General features: G+C 42.5%; 1 protein-coding gene across 1 annotated transcript; it reads left to right on the forward strand.

The window, feature by feature from the left end:
- The first annotated feature begins 7,262 nt into the window (after positions 1–7,262).
- On the forward strand, positions 7,263–15,623 carry LOC306981421 (troponin C, skeletal muscle). Its single transcript, XM_079581037.1, has 6 exons — positions 7,263–7,384; positions 9,305–9,356; positions 11,148–11,291; positions 11,534–11,648; positions 13,694–13,830; positions 15,356–15,623. Exons 1-6 carry the CDS (start codon positions 7,382–7,384, stop codon positions 15,385–15,387), a joined length of 483 nt encoding a protein of 160 aa, XP_079437163.1. The 5' UTR covers positions 7,263–7,381; the 3' UTR covers positions 15,388–15,623.
- The last annotated feature ends 1,052 nt before the right edge of the window (positions 15,624–16,675 follow it).

Raw genomic sequence — 16,675 nt, forward strand, 5'->3', positions numbered from 1 at the left:
GTCTGTCAGAGAGAGGAACTACAGCTCCGTCTGTCAGAGAGAGGAACTACAGCTCCACCGTCTGTCAGAGAGAGGAACTACAGCTCCACCGTCTGTCAGAGAGAGGAACTACAGCTCCGTCTGTCAGAGAGAGGAACTACAGCTCCACCGTCTGTCAGAGAGAGGAACTACAGCCCCACCGTCTGTCAGAGAGAGGAACTGCAGCTCCACCGTCTGTCAGAGAGAGGAACTGCAGCTCCACCGTCTGTCAGAGAGAGGAACTGCAGCTCCACCGTCTGTCAGAGAGAGGAACTGCAGCTCCACCGTCTGTCAGAGAGAGGAACTGCAGCTCCACCGTCTGTCAGAGAGAGGAACTGCAGCTCCACCGTCTGTCAGAGAGAGGAACTACAGCTCCACCGTCTGTCAGAGAGAGGAACTGCAGCTCCACCGTCTGTCAGAGAGAGGAACTGCAGCTCCACCGTCTGTCAGAGAGAGGAACTGCAGCTCCACCGTCTGTCAGAGAGAGGAACTGCAGCTCCACCGTCTGTCAGAGAGAGGAACTACAGCTCCACCGTCTGTCAGAGAGAGGAACTACAGCTCCACCGTCTGTCAGAGAGAGGAACTACAGCTCCACCGTCTGTCAGAGAGAGGAACTACAGCTCCACCGTCTGTCAGAGAGAGGAACTGCAGCTCCACCGTCTGTCAGAGAGAGGAACTGCAGCTCCACCGTCTGTCAGAGAGAGGAACTACAGCCCCACCGTCTGTCAGAGAGAGGAACTACAGCTCCACCGTCTGTCAGAGAGAGGAACTGCAGCTCCACCGTCTGTCAGAGAGAGGAACTGCAGCTCCACCGTCTGTCAGGGAGAGGAACTGCAGCTCCACACACGCCACACCTGGTTTTGTTTTATGTTTTGAATGAGTTTCCTGTGAATCACTGACATAAAAATGAGGAAAAACCACTGAGTGTCTTTAGTTTTCTTCTGTTTTCTGTTTTAACCCCTAAACTCCCGCCTGAGCCGAGCACATGTTCTCCAGTTTGGCTTTACCCCAATCCACAAGCTTCTGGAGAAAAGGTGAGAAAATAGAGACAGAACTCGAAAAGACGAAGAGACGAAAAGAAAAAAGTGAGAAAACTTAGACAAAAAAATGACAAAAAAAATAATTAAAAAATGACAAAAAAATGATTAAAAAATGATTAAAAAATGATTAAAAAATGATTAAAAAACGACAAAAAAATGATTAAAAAAATGACAAAAAATGACAAAAAAATGACTAAAAAATGACTAAAAATGACTAAAAAACGACTAAAAAAAGGACAAAAAAAATGACCAAAAAATGATTTAAAAAATGACAAAAAAATGATTAAAAAATAAATTAAAAAATGATTAAAAAATGACAAAAAAATGATTAAAAAATGACAAAAAAAATAACAAAAAAATGACAAAAAAATGACAAAAAAATGACAAAAAATGACAAAAAAATGATTAAAAAATAATAAAAAAATGACAAAAAAATGATTAAAAAATGACAAAAAAATGATTAAAAAATGATTAAAAAATGATTAAAAAATGATTAAAAAACGACAAAAAAATGATTAAAAAAATGACAAAAAATGACAAAAAAATGACTAAAAAATGACTAAAAATGACTAAAAAACGACTAAAAAAAGGACAAAAAAGGACAAAAAAAATGACCAAAAAATGATTTAAAAAATGACAAAAAAATGATTAAAAAATAAATAAAAAAATGATTAAAAAATGACAAAAAAATGATTAAAAAATGACAAAAAAAATAACAAAAAAATGACAAAAAAATGACAAAAAAATGACAAAAAATGACAAAAAAATGATTAAAAAATAATAAAAAAATGACAAAAAAATGATTAAAAAATGACAAAAAAATGACAAAAAATGATTAAAAAATGATTAAAAAATGATTAAAAAATGATTAAAAAATGACAAAAAATGATTAAAAAATGACAAAAAATGATTAAAAAATGACAAAAAAAACTTTAAAAAATGACAAAAAAAATTACATAATAATGACATAATAAAAAGGTTAAAAAAACAGAAAAAAATGACCAAAAAAAATGACAAAAAAGTTACAAAATGAGTTGAATACCCAAAAAAGATGGAAAAAATGTGACGACGTGATGAAAAAGATCCATTCAGATGAGTTTTGTAGATCTTATCTTTCAAATGAGGCGTTACACTGGCCGACAGGATTTGGGTAAAGCTTGGAGAAAAAGCTCTCGGTTCAGGCGGGAGTTAAGAGGTTAACGCCGTGTTTTAAACCTCGTGGACCACCTGGTGACATCATCAGGTGAGCTCTGCGGATCGTGATTAAAGGGGAGTTTGTGTTTCTTTAAAGGAGCTGAAGGCCTGAGTCTGTGACGTCTATAAAAGGTTTGAGCCTCAGGGACCAAAATAAACCCACCGCTTTTAGACACGGCTCCGGCTTCAGCTGTCGCCGCCTCAGCTGCTCAGGAACGCAAGCCCCTCCCCCTCTCTACAGCCCCTCCCCCCTGTCCACAGCTCCTCCCCCCTCTCTACAGCTCCTCCCCCTCCCCCTCTCTCCTCTCTCCGTGATTAAAACTCCTCACTTCCACTCCTAAGTCTCCCCTGCCTCCCTCTGCACTTTCTCTCGGGGACACACTCCGACCCGCCGGGTAAATACCCGCCGGTCCAACATGGCCGCCCCCTCCACGCCGCCTCGGCCCCGCCCACCAGGAACTGCCCTCCTTACAAGGGAACGCAGAAGGGTCAGCCCCGCCCCCGTTCTGGCCTCAGGGACGGACGTTCGGACAGAGGGTCAAACGTTCAGAAAAGGAGCGGGAAATGATTCAGGACAAAATGGGGGAAATGATTCAGGACAAAATGGGGGAAAGGATTCAGGACAAAATGGGGGAAATGATTCAGGACAAAATGGGGGAAAGGATTCAGGACAAAATGGGGGAAATGATTCAGGACAAAATGGGGGAAATGATTCAGGACAAAATGGGGGAAATGATTCAGGACAAAATGGGGGAAATGATTCAGGACAAAATGGAGGAAATGATTCAGGACAAAATGGGGGAAAGGATTCAGGACAAAATGGAGGAAATGATTCAGGACAAAATGGATGAAATGATTCAGGACAAAATGGGGGAAATGATTCAGGACAAAATGGGGGAAATGATTCAGGACAAAATGGGGGAAATGATTCAGGACAAAATGGGGGAATGATTCAGGACAAAATGGGGGAAATGATTCAGGACAAAATGGAGGAAATGATTCAGGACAAAATGGGGGAAATGATTCAGGACAAAATGGGGGAAATGATTCAGGACAAAATGGAGGAAATGATTCAGGACAAAATGGAGGAAATGATTCAGGACAAAATGGGGGAAAGGATTCAGGACAAAATGGAGGAAATGATTCAGGACAAAATGGATGAAATGATTCAGGACAAAATGGGGGAAATGATTCAGGACAAAATGGGGGAAATGATTCAGGACAAAATGGGGGAAATGATTCAGGACAAAATGGGGGAATGATTCAGGACAAAATGGGGGAAATGATTCAGGACAAAATGGAGGAAATGATTCAGGACAAAATGGGGGAAATGATTCAGGACAAAATGGGGGAAATGATTCAGGACAAAATGGAGGAAATGATTCAGGACAAAATGGGGGAAATGATTCAGGACAAAATGGGGGAAATGATTCAGGACAAAATGGGGGAAAGGATTCAGGACAAAATGGGGGAAAGGATTCAGGACAAAATGGGGGAAATGATTCAGGACAAAATGGGGGAAATGATTCAGGACAAAATGGGGGAAATGATTCAGGACAAAATGGAGGAAATGATTCAGGACAAAATGGAGGAAATGATTCAGGACAAAATGGGGGAAATGATTCAGGACAAAATGGGGGAAATGATTCAGGACAAAATGGGGGAAATGATTCAGGACAAAATGGGGGAAATGATTCAGGACAAAATGGGGGAAATGATTCAGGACAAAATGGGGGAAATGATTCAGGACAAAATGGGGGAAATGATTCAGGACAAAATGGGGGAAATGATTCAGGACAAAATGGGGGAAATGATTCAGGACAAAATGGGGGAAATGATTCAGGACAAAATGGGGGAAATGATTCAGGACAAAATGGGGGAAATTGTAATAAAAATGTGTAATAAAAATGAGGAAAAACGTTGTAAAATTGTGGCTAAAATCATCTCTAACTCTACTTCAGAGTCTTGATGTTTCTGCTCGAAAGTAGCAGAGAAAATGTTTGCCCTGTAACCACGGAGACGTCTGATAACGTTAGGGCAAAAAGGGCTTCAGTTTGAGCAAGGTTCTTGCGTTCTTGAGCCTCCAGAGGACTTGAACTTAAAGCTGCAGTTCCTGACTTCAGCTGCTGTAAAGTAAATGTATCATTGTTGTAAACACAGATCTCGTCTCCAAACGTTTAAGGAACAATAGAAGAAGAAGAACCTAAATAAGGGCAGTTTCTTTTGGTGCTGAGGGGATTGTGAGAACTAGAAACAGGTTTGAAAACAATCATGGTCATTTATAAATAGGCTACTTTAAAGACACATTTTATGCGGGAAGGAGGGGGCGTGTCCTGACGGCCGCCATCGACGCAAACGCATTTCATGGAGAGAAGAAAATACATGTTGGATTGAAAGTTGTTATATGTGAATAAAGTGTTGAAGTTTGTCCTCGCTCTTTGGATGAAGCTCTGAGACAACAGAGCTCCAGGATCATCCAGACTCAAACCCTCCACCACGTTAAGGTGGCGGCTCCAGGAGGGGGTGCATTGATAATATTGATTCTAATCATGTTTAATGTTGTTCCTCTGCTTCATGTTTCTGCTCCACATGAACAAAGCTCAGAGCTGATCCTTTAAACATGATCTGAGGCTCTTTCAGACGCTCAATACAAGTTTGGATGATTTTAGTCTCTCCTTTTCATTTTTATTTAGTCTGATTTTAGTCGACTCAAATATCTGGACGTTTTAGTCACAGTTTTAGTCTCATGAGAAACTTTTCATTTAGTTTTAGTCCAATTTTAGTCACAAAAATATCACTTTGACTCAAATTAAGACTAAATATTTTAGTCAACGACATTAACACTGGTTTAAGGTACATTTATGTGGGAGGAGGGGGCGTGTCCTGACGGCCGCCATCAACGCAAACGCATCTTATGGAGAGAAGAAAATACAGATTGGATTGAAAGTTGTTGGCAGACTTTATATGTGAATAAAGTGTTGAAGTTCGTCCTCACTCGTGGACATTTGAAGCTCTTTGGGTGAAGAAGCTCTGAGACTACACTGTTCCAGAGATGGAGGACCAGACCTGGAGATGGACACGGTGTGGAAGCGTCAGGTCCTCGTGATTCATCCACATCAGCTCCTCCTCGTCCTCCGGAGCAGCCGTGACTTATGCACTACAAAAAGTCAATATCAAGCATCGTCTTAAATGACTTGAATTGAGGAAATGTTTCTTGTTTTGAGCGGTTTTCACTCATTTAGACACTTTTCCTGATCAAGTTTCCTTTGCTTGTTTGAGGACATTTCAGACCAGTTCTAGGGTAAATCTCGCTTGAAATAAGAAAGTAAAACTGCCAATGAGATACAGAACAATTTTCTTTCCCCATTGGCAAAGAAAATGACCTGAAATAAGGACGAAATGTATCGAAACGAGTCAGAAACATCTCAGAACAAGTGAAATAATCTGGGACAAATGCACAACAACTTCTTAACTTTTGGTCATTTTTTTGTCATTTTTTTAATCAAATTTTTGTCATTTTTTGTCATTTTTTTGTCTTTTTTTTTGTCAAATTTTTGTCCAATTTTTGTAATTTTTTGTATTTTTTTAGTCATTTTTTATCATTTTTTTGTCATTTTTTATCATTTTTTTTGTCATTTTTTAATCAAATTTTTGTCATTTTTTTGTCCAATTTTTGTCAAATTTTTGTAATTTTTTGTATTTTTTTAGTCATTTTTTCGTCCATTTTTTATCAATTTTTTTGTCACATTTTTGTAATTTTTTTGTCAAATTGAACTGAGGAAATGTTTCTTGTTTTGAGCGGTTTTCACTCATTTAGACACTTTTCCTGATCGGACCGAGTTTGCTTTGCTTGTTTGAGGACATTTCAGACCAGTTCTAGGGTAAATCTCGCTCGAAAATGACCTGAAATAAGGACGAAATGTATCGAAACGAGTCAGAAACATCTCAGAACAAGTGAAATAATCCAGGACAAATGCCCAACAACTTCTTAACCAGACAGAACAACTAAAATCTGGATTATTGTGCTCAAACTGAGATGTTTATACTGATCTAGTTAATGACTTTTTGCAGTGTGGGACTGGTGTCAGTTACAAAACGTTTCCATGGCTACGAAGTTCTCACGTCTTGTGAAGAACCTTTGCTTTTACAGCGAGACGAGGAAGAGCCCGGAGCCTCCGTCCCACAAAAGTGCTGCTATTCAGGGCACAGGAGGAGGAGGGGACGAGGGGGGGGGGGCAGGGTCTCCTCAGATTCAACCGGTTTCCAGTTTCACTCTGGCTTCGAGAAGAAGAAGAAGCTCCTCCAGGATCTGCTCGGATTTCCCCAAACACAGATCAGACCCAGAGCACTTTATCATCATCACAGTGAAGATCGAGAGTCTGAGTCTGAATCAGGGGGAAATCAGGGAATCAAAAGCTGAGACTCTTCCCCCAAAACATGTACAACAGCTTTATTTAAGCAGTAACAATGGGACAATTAAGCTCAGAAAACCCCCCAGGAGGAAGAGTCAGGATCATAAACATAAACTCTTCTCTGTGTTTCCTTCTGGTCCGGCTGCCATTTTGAATCTCCACAAAAATTTGATTAAAAAAAATACAAAAAAATTACAAAAATGTGACAAAAAAATTGATAAAAAATGGACGAAAAAATGACAAAAACTGACTAAAAAATTGACGAAAAAATACAAAAAAAATGACAAAAACTGACAAAAAAATTGACGAAAAAATACAAAAAAATTACAAAAATGTGATGAAAATTTGAATCTCCCCCGGGACACAGTCACTCATCTGCAGTCGCTTCTCTTAATTGAACTGATGACACCCCCTGTGAACAGCTGTAACATCTGTAAACCCCCCAGCTCTGCACGTGACCCCCCGCGTCTGATCTTTATCTTCAAATTTAAAAAAAAAAAAAAATGAAAAGAATCCGGACTTCCTCCTCTGCGCCTGATCTCCCCGCGGAACCGAGAGCCCTAAAAGTTCACGCATCTAAATCTGTTCCGCGGGAGGGGGCGGGGCCTGCGCGCGCGGTTTAAAGCGCTCGCGCGGCGTCACCGTGCGTCTAGTCTCTCTGTCGGGGCGCACGCGGATCTACCCGGAGTTTTTGGGGGGAAAACTAAAACCACAAACATGGTAAGATCCGCGGGTTTTTTACGCACCGTGGCGCGCACTTTTACGCACCGTGGCACACTTTTACGCATTTACGTAGCGGAGTAAAGGCGCCACGGGCATTCAAAACTCACTGTAAACATGACTTACGGACGCGAATGAGACGAACTCCTTTGGCACAGCTTTACGCACAGTTTTACGCACGAACGCTTTGGTCACAGAAAACAGCCATGAGCCAAAGATCTGACGCTAATCTATGAAATGCCACCGTAATCCGCTGGATAAAACGAGGCACGCGGCAATTACGCGCCGTGGCACACTTTTACGCATGAATAACTGCACCGCGGACTCTAAAAACGTCAGAAACGTCACTTTTTGCCGGAGACGCGATGGCACAGTTTTACGCACGAAGCCTTTGCCACAAACAACAGCCACGTGCGCGCGCTACAGTGTTAAATTAAACGGCAATCTATGAAATAACACGTTGGATTAAACGAGACATGGAACAATTACGCGCCGTGGCACACTTTTACGCATGAACGACTTCACCGCGGACTCTAAAACCTCACTGTGCCGCGCCATCAAAGGAGACGCGATGGCACAGTTTTACGCACGAAGCCTTTGAAACAACAGCCATGTGCGCGCTACAATGTTAAATTAAACGGCAATCTATGAAATAACACAGTAATCCATTGGATAAAACGAGACATGGAACAATTACGCGCCGTGGCACACTTTTACGCGTGAACTCAAACAAACGGCTTCCGCGTCGGGAAACATTTAAATGCCTTTTCAAATCCATTAACGCTTGAGGCTCGCGCTGGAACATGTGGAGAATGTTAATCGAGGTCATTGTTGTTGGATAAACTCACCCTGGCTCTTTCTCCTGGGGGGGGGGTCGTTTTTGGACCGTTTTGGCGCAGAGACAGCTGCAGGTGCGGATTGTGCCTCGGTGACAGATTCCCCGCGGGTTGAGTGTCTGAAGGCCATATACAGCGCGGCTAATGTGTTGAGCCCTAAAATAGCCGCGTGCGTTTTCGCCGAGTCCCGAGGCTCAAATATGCTCAGCGCCGCTCACTCACTGCGCATGCGTAACGACCGCGACGCGATAGGAATGTCGTTAACCTCTTAACTCCCGCCGGAACCGAGAGGAGCTTTTTCCTCACGTCAGCAGATTTTTCTCCATCATTTTTTTGTTGGGTTTTCAACTCATTTTAGTCATTTTTTTGTCGTTTTTTCGTCAGTTTTGTATAATTTTTTTGTCATTTTTTCATCCGTTTTTCATCAATTTTTTACCATTTTTTTATCTAATTTTTGTCATTTTTTCTTCCGTTTTTCGTCATTTTTTCGTCATTTTTTTATCAATTTTTTGTCGTTTTTTCGTCAGTTTTTCATCAATTTTTTACCATATTTTCATCAATTTTTTACCATATTTTCATCAATTTTTTTACCATATTTTTATCATATTTTTTGTCATTTTTTCGTCATTTTTTAATCATTTTTTTGTACATTTCTTGTCATTTTTTCGTCCATTTTTCATCCATTTTTACCATTTTTTATCAATTTTTTGTCGTTTTTTCGTGAGTTTTTTATCACATTTTTGTCATTTTTTTATCAATTTTTTGTAATTTTTTGTCAAATTTTTGTCATTTTTTCGTCCGTTTTTCATCCATTTTTTACCACATTTTTATCATATTTTTCATACATTTTTCGTCACTTTTTTGTCACATTTCCATCCTTGTTTTCGTCTCAGTTTTGTTGCTATTTCGTCACCTTTTTCCCAGAAGCTTTTGGATTGGGGTAAATCCAAACTGGAGAAAATGCTCTCGGTTCAGGCGGGAGTTAAGGGGTTTGATCCGCCCGTTTGTCTGAATGTAAACACTAAAGTCTATGTTGGAAATAAAGAGTCATCACATGTGTCTGTACTTTGTGTTCTCCTCACAGACTGACGCACAACAAGAGGCTCGCTCCTACCTGAGCGAGGAGATGTTGGCTGGTGAGTCTCACGCTCGGACATCGAGACACGAGAGTGACCACGAGAGTGACCACGAGCTCGGCCACTCACACCCATCTACATAATGTCACACTTTCTCCCTGAACATGACCACATTCCTGGATCTTTTATTTCAAAAAACTTTCTGCCTGATTGATTAAATTCTCTTTAAAACATTATATTTTCTTCATCGAATGTGTGAAGAAACTGATGTTTAAACAAAACTCTGAGCCAAAAAATTGGACTAAAACTAAATCAAAAGTTTCTCATGAGACTAAAACTGTGACTAAAATGTCCAGATATTTGAGTCGACTGAAATCAGACTAAATAAAAATGAAAAGGAGAGACTAAAATCATCCACACTTGTATTGAGCGTCTGAAAGAGCCTCAGATCATGTTTAAAGGATCAGCTCTGAGCTTTGTTCATGTGGAGCAGAAACATGAAGCAGAGGAACAACATTAAACATGATTAGAATCAATATTATCAATGCAAAGTCCACTACATTAGTCTTAAGTTTAGTCGACTAAAACTAGACTAAAATGAAACTACATTTTCGACTCAAACTAAAATAAAACATGTTGTCAAAATTAACACTTCTTTACCCTAATGTAAAAGCTTCTAAGGGGGAAAAAGCGTGTGTAAAAAGAGACAAACGGCCGCAATAAAGTGACCAAAATGTGTCGAAAAAGTAAAGATTAAAAAGACGATAACAGGAAAAAGATCCGTTTACTTCAGGTCAATGGTGTGGTTTTCAAATGAAGCTTCACTCTGGACTCTGGGCTGTGAGAAGCTTTTAGATTTGGGTAAAACTGAACTGGAGGAAATGCGCTCGGTTAAGGCGGGGGTTAAAATAAACCACAGACACTTTTGGACCACACACACACACACACACACACACACACACACACACACACACACACACAAGGGCGGCAGCTGCAGAAACCTGTCAATAAAGACCCACCTGTCTCTGAGTCCTCCAGTGTCAAACGTGACGAAAAAAAGACCCAAAAAAAAGACAAAAAAATATAACGAAAAAATGACAAAAAAGACAAAAAACGTGACAAAAAAATGACAAAAAATTGATAAAAATATGATAAAAAATGGATGAAAAAAGAAAAAAAATATTTAAAAAAGACGAAAAAATGACAAAAAACGTGACAAAAAATGACAAAAATACGACAAAAAAAATATTGAAAAAAGACGAAAAAATGACTAAAAATGTGACAAAAAGACAAAAAATGACCCAAAAAAAAGACAAAAAAATATAACGAAAAAATGACAAAAAAGACAAAAAAATGACAAAAAAATTGATGAAAAATATGATAAAAATATGGTAAAAAATGGATGAAAAACGGCCGAAAAAATGACAACAAATTGACAAAAAAATGATAAAAAATTGATGAAAAAAGACAAAACAAATATTGAAAAAAGACGAAAAAAAGACGAAAAAAAGACGAAAAAATGACAAAAAATGTGACAAAAAATGACTAAAAAACGACAAAAAAAACAAACAAAAAAAGATTTAAAAATGACTAAAAAATATGTGACAAAAATCGTTGAAAACCCCCCCCCCAAAAAAGATGAACAAAATGTGATGACGTGAGAAAAAAGATCCATTCAGATGAGCTTTGTAGATCTTAGCTTGAGGCGTCACACTGGCCTACAGGATTTGGGTAAAGCTGACCTGGACAAAGTGCTCTCGGTTCAGGCGGGAGTTAAGAGGTTAATGTGGCAGCACGGTGTCCCCCCCCCCCCCAGTGTCTCCTCACCGTCTCTTTGCCCCCCCCTCGCAGAGTTCAAAGCCGCCTTTGACATGTTCGACACTGACGGCGGCGGCGACATCAGCACGAAGGAGCTCGGCACCGTCATGAGGATGTTGGGGCAGAACCCGACCCGAGAGGAGCTGGACGAGATCATCGAGGAGGTGGACGAGGACGGTGAGCCGCGAGGACAAAACACTTCACGTTCATTCGCCGACTGTAAAGCCGCAGAGCAGCGCCGCTTTTACGCACAGATGGACACGTCTGTGCGTAAAAGCGCGTTCAGCGGAGAGACTGACCCGCGGACTGTCTCCCCCCCTGACTGACTGTCTCCCCCCCTGACTGACTGTCTCCCCCCCCTGACTGTCTCCCCCTCTGACTCCCTGTCTCCCCCTCTGACTCCCTGTCTCCCCCCTCAGGCAGCGGCACCATTGACTTCGAGGAGTTCCTGGTGATGATGGTGAGGCTGCTCAAGGAGGACCAGGCCGGAAAGTCCGAAGAGGAGTTGGCCGAGTGCTTCCGCGTCTTCGACAAGTGCGTGGCCCCAAAGCTCCTCCTCCTCCCCCCTTTCCTCTCCTTTCCTTTCCGCGCGCGTTCTCTCCTTTCCTCTCCGCGCGCGTTCTCTCCTTTCCTCTCCTTTCCTTTCCGCGCGCGTTCTCTCCTTTCCTCTCCTTTCCTCTCCGCGCGCGTTCTCTCCTTTCCTTTCCGCGCGCGTTCTCTCCTTTCATCTCCGCGCGCGTTCTCTCCTTTCCTTTCCGCGCGCGTTCTCTCCTTTCCTCTCCGCGCGCGTTCTCTCCTTTCCTCTCCGCGCGCGTTCTCTCCTTTCCTTTCCGCGCGCGTTCTCTCCTTTCCTTTCCGCGCGCGTTCTCTCCTTTCCTCTCCGCGCGCGTTCTCTCCTTTCCTTTCCGCGCGCGTTCTCTCCTTTCCTCTCCGCGCGCGTTCTCTCCTTTCCTCTCCGCGCGCGTTCTCTCCTTTCCTCTCCGCGCGCGTTCTCTCCTTTCATCTCCGCGCGCGTTCTCTCCTTTCCTTTCCGCGCGCGTTCTCTCCTTTCCTCTCCGCGCGCGTTCTCTCCTTTCATCTCCGCGCGCGTTCTCTCCTTTCATCTCCGCGCGCGTTCTCTCCTTTCCTTTCCGCGCGCGTTCTCTCCTGTCCTCTCCGCGCACGTTCTCTCCTTTCCTCTCCTTTCCTCTCCGCGCGCGTCCTCTCCTTTCCTTTCCGCGCGCGTTCTCTCCTTTCCTCTCCGCGCGCGTTCTCTCCTTTCCTTTCCGCGCGCGTTCTCTCCTTTCCTCTCCGCGCGCGTTCTCTCCTTTCATCTCCGCGCGCGTTCTCTCCTTTCCTTTCCGCGCGCGTTCTCTCCTTTCCTCTCCGCGCGCGTTCTCTCCTTTCCTTTCCGCGCGCGTTCTCTCCTTTCCTCTCCTTTCCTCTCCGCGCGCGTTCTCTCCTTTCCTCTCCGCGCGCGTTCTCTCCTTTCCTCTCCGCGCGCGTTCTCTCCTTTCCTCTCCTTTCCTTTCCGCGCGCGTTCTCTCCTTTCCTCTCCGCGCGCGTTCTCTCCTTTCCTTTCAGCGCGTTCTCTCCTTTCCTTTCCGCGCGCGTTCTCTCCTTTCCTTTCCGCGCGCGTTCTCTCCTTTCCTCTCCGCGCGCGTTCTTTCCTTTCCTTTCCGCGCGCGTTCTCTCCTTTCCTTTCCGCGCGCGTTCTCTCCTTTCCTCTCCTTTCCTCTCCGCGCGTTCTCTCCTTTCCTCTCCGCGCGCGTTCTCTCCTTTCCTCTCCGCGCGCGTTCTCTCCTTTCCTCTCCGCGCGCGTTCTCTCCTTTCATCTCCGCGCGCGTTCTCTCCTTTCATCTCCGCGCGCGTTCTCTCCTTTCCTTTCCGCGCGCGTTCTCTCCTTTCCTCTCCGCGCGCGTTCTCTCCTTTCCTCTCCGCGCGCGTTCTCTCCTTTCCTTTCCGCGCGCGTTCTCTCCTGTCCTCTCCGCGCACGTTCTCTCCTTTCCTCTCCTTTCCTCTCCGCGCGCGTCCTCTCCTTTCCTTTCCGCGCGCGTTCTCTCCTTTCCTCTCCGCGCGAGTTCTCTCCTTTCCTTTCCGCGCGCGTTCTCTCCTTTCCTCTCCGCGCGCGTTCTCTCCTTTCATCTCCGCGCGCGTTCTCTCCTTTCCTTTCCGCGCGCGTTCTCTCCTTTCCTCTCCGCGCGCGTTCTCTCCTTTCCTTTCCGCGCGCGTTCTCTCCTTTCCTCTCCGCGCGCGTTCTCTCCTTTCCTCTCCGCGCGCGTTCTCTCCTTTCCTCTCCGCGCGCGTTCTCTCCTTTCCTCTTCGCGCGCGTTCTCTCCTTTCCTATCCGCGCGCGTTCTCTCCTTTCCTTTCCGCGCGCGGAGAGGAAAGGAGAGAACGCGCGCGGAGAGGAAAGGAGAGAACGCGCGCGTTTTCTCCTTTCCTTTCCGCGCGCGTTCTCTCCTTTCCTCTCCTTTCCTCTCTCTCCTCTCTCTTCTTCTCCTCTCTCTTTGAGCACATTTAAAGCTGACATTTACACTAAACCCCCCCCTTTCCTCCCCCCCCTCCCCTCGTTGCACCCGTGCCCCCCCCCCCCTCAGGAACGGAGACGGCTACATCGACCGGGAGGAGTTCGCGCTGATCATCCGCAGCACCGGCGAGAGCGTCACGGAGGACGAGGTCGACGAGCTCATGAAGGACGGAGACAAGAACTCAGACGGCATGCTGGACTTTGACGGTGAGGAGGAGCCCCGCAAGGACGAGTCTTTGACCCGCAGTTATATCCACACGTTCACAAGGACGAGTCTTTGACCCGCAGTTATCCACACGTTCACAAGGACGAGTCTTTGACCCGCAGTTATCCACACGTTCACAAGGACGAGTCTTTGACCCGCAGTTATCTGTAAAGCCCGGTTAAACCGCACTGGCACCAAGCCCTGAGCCCCCACCGGAACCATGAGCAGTTTCTCCAGCTTCTCATTTTTTGGTAAATTTTTTAATCACAATTTGTCATATTTTTGTCATTTTTTGGTCTTTTTTATTTTTTTGTCAAATTTTTGTCAAATTTTTGTAATTTTTTGTAATTTTTTTGTCACATTTTTGTCATTTTTTTGTCAATTTCGTGTGACATTTTTCCCACTTTTTCATCAGTTTTTCATCAGTTTTTCATCATTTTTTTGTCACATTTTGCCACATTTTTTGCAATTTTTTTGTCGAATTTTTGTCGAATTTTTTTCATTTTTTGTCACATCTTGGTCACATTTTGGGAAATTTTTTTTGTCACATTTTTTGTAATTTTTTTTGTCAATTTCTTGTGACATATTTGCCACTTTTGCAACAATGTTTTCGTCACTTTTTTGTCACATTTCCATCATTGTTTTTGTCTCAGTTTTGTCCCCATTTTCTCACCTTTTTTCCTGAAGTGACCAAAAAAGACAAAAAATGTGACAAAAAATTACAAAAAATGTGACTAAAAACGACAAAAAAATTCAAAAAAAGACAAAAAAGTGACAAAAAATAACAAAAAAAATAAAAATTCTCGTATATTAGCCGGTATGCTAGCGCCCGGGTCAAAGCTAACACACTGACGCTTGTGTCTCCTGGGTTTTGCAGAATGAAGATGTGACAAAAATGTGAGAAAACTTTGACAAAAAAGTGATGAAAAAATGACTAAAAATACAAAAATGTGGCAAAAAATTACAAAAAAATGTGACAAAAAAATACAAAAATGTGACAAAAAAAGACAAAAAATATGGCAAAAATTACAAAAAAATGTGGCAAAAAAAGACAAAAAATTACAAAAAAATGTGACAAAAAAAGACAAAAAATTACAAAAAAATGTGACAAAAAAGTGATGAAAAAATGACTAAAAATACAAAAATGTGGCAAAAAATTACAAAAAAATGTGACAAAAAATTACAAAAAATGTGACAAAAAAAAGACAAAAAAGTGACAAAAAAGACAAAATGTGACAAAAAATTACAAAAAATGTGACAAAAAAGACAAAAAAGACAAAAAATGTGACAAAAAAATACAGAAAAATGTGACAAAAAATTACAAAAAAGTGACAAAAAATGTGACAAAAAATGTGACAAAAAAAATGACAAAAAAGTGACAAAAAATTACAAAAAATGTGACAAAAAAGACGAACAAGTGACAAAAAAAATGTGACAAAAAAATAAATAAATAAAAATCCTCGTATATTAGCCGGTATGCTAGCACCCGTGTCGAAGCTAACACACTGACTCTTGTGTCTGTTGCAGAATTCCTCAAGATGATGGAGAATGTGCAGTAATCGCAGATCGCCTCACGGACATTCCCCTCTCTCTCTCTCTCCGCCGCCGCCGCAGCAGCAGAACCGGCCCCCCCTCTGGCCCCCCCTCAGCACGTCTAGGCTTTCGCTGCTGCTTTAGACCAAGAAGCCGTTTTCAAACACGTCACTGTAACAGAGAAACCGCCCCCTGCAGTCGCCCCCCGTCACCAGACTGGATTCTGTTTTGAGGAAAATAAATAAAAGATGTTTGTTTCTTCTTTTTGTCCACTGTGATTCCCAAAAACATCCAAAACCCTCCATATTTACCACTAAAATGTTTTTGCCATTTCTGTGTTGTTATAGTTTTACTTCCTGATTGGACACGGACAGGAAGTGACATCACGGAGAACAGAATCTTTTGGGAAACACAATTTTTAGCCATTTTCTGGTGAAACATGAACTTATTTATCACATGCAAATAAAGTCAAGTCTAAATCAGGATGTTTATTCAGCAGGTTGTTCAGTAGAAGCGAAAATACGGCAGTTGTAGCTAGCGTTAGCTTTAGCACAATGCTAAAGTGTAGCATCATGTTAGCATTCTCTGTTTTTGTTTAATTTTTGCCTGAATGCCCTTTGTATTATGAAAGGTTGACCAAAACGTTCATCGAGTCGCTTCCATGCATCTTGATAAGCTTCAGGATCAGTTCGGAAAAAAGTTGCATCTAACATTTGTCTAGCAGAACCGCCGACATATTTCTTCAGATAATACAGTTTTTCCTCCTGTACTATATCCTTTCTGCCAATGAGTGTCGTGAATGCAGCCTTCCATTCAATGAACTGAATTGGATCACCTGTAAAAATGAATGGTTCAGGCGTCGGAAGTCTACTTGAAGCAATATTGTCTTGGACAATTTGAATTAACGAAGAAATTTCACAATTATCAATTAGCACAGGGGAAAGTGTCTTTGAAGAGGCTGAGGCAGGATCTTGAGTGGATCTGCAAGCAACGTTTTTGACATGATCATCAGAGGGTGAAATAGGAGCAGCTATAGCACTGCCATTCTGGGCATAATTCTTAGAGAAAGTATCCAAAATCCCACTGACAAACGGGGCACTTGTAGATTTCACAGCTGTAACCGTGGCCTTAACCTGTGTCTTATTTGTCACGGTATGTTTTGCAGGGGGGATGACGTTCTGAAGTTCAAAACATTCCATACCGTCTGTATTAATTTCATCATAAACCTTCACCCTCGCTTCTGCAACACGAATTTCTCTAGCTGCTTGAAATCGAATTAACTCAATTTTTTTGTCTTCCATCTCTCTCTTTTGT

The sequence above is a fragment of the Gobius niger genome (assembly GCF_951799975.1).
Source record: "Gobius niger genome assembly, chromosome: 22".
Taxonomy (NCBI): Eukaryota; Metazoa; Chordata; class Actinopteri; order Gobiiformes; family Gobiidae; genus Gobius; species Gobius niger.

Coding starts and splice junctions, on each gene's coding strand:
- LOC306981421 (XM_079581037.1), top strand. Junction 11,649..13,693: donor TGCTTCCGCGTCTTCGACAA/GTGCGTGGCCCC, acceptor CCCCCCCCTCAG/GAACGGAGACGGCTACATCG. Junction 13,831..15,355: donor CGGCATGCTGGACTTTGACG/GTGAGGAGGAGC, acceptor TGTCTGTTGCAG/AATTCCTCAAGATGATGGAG.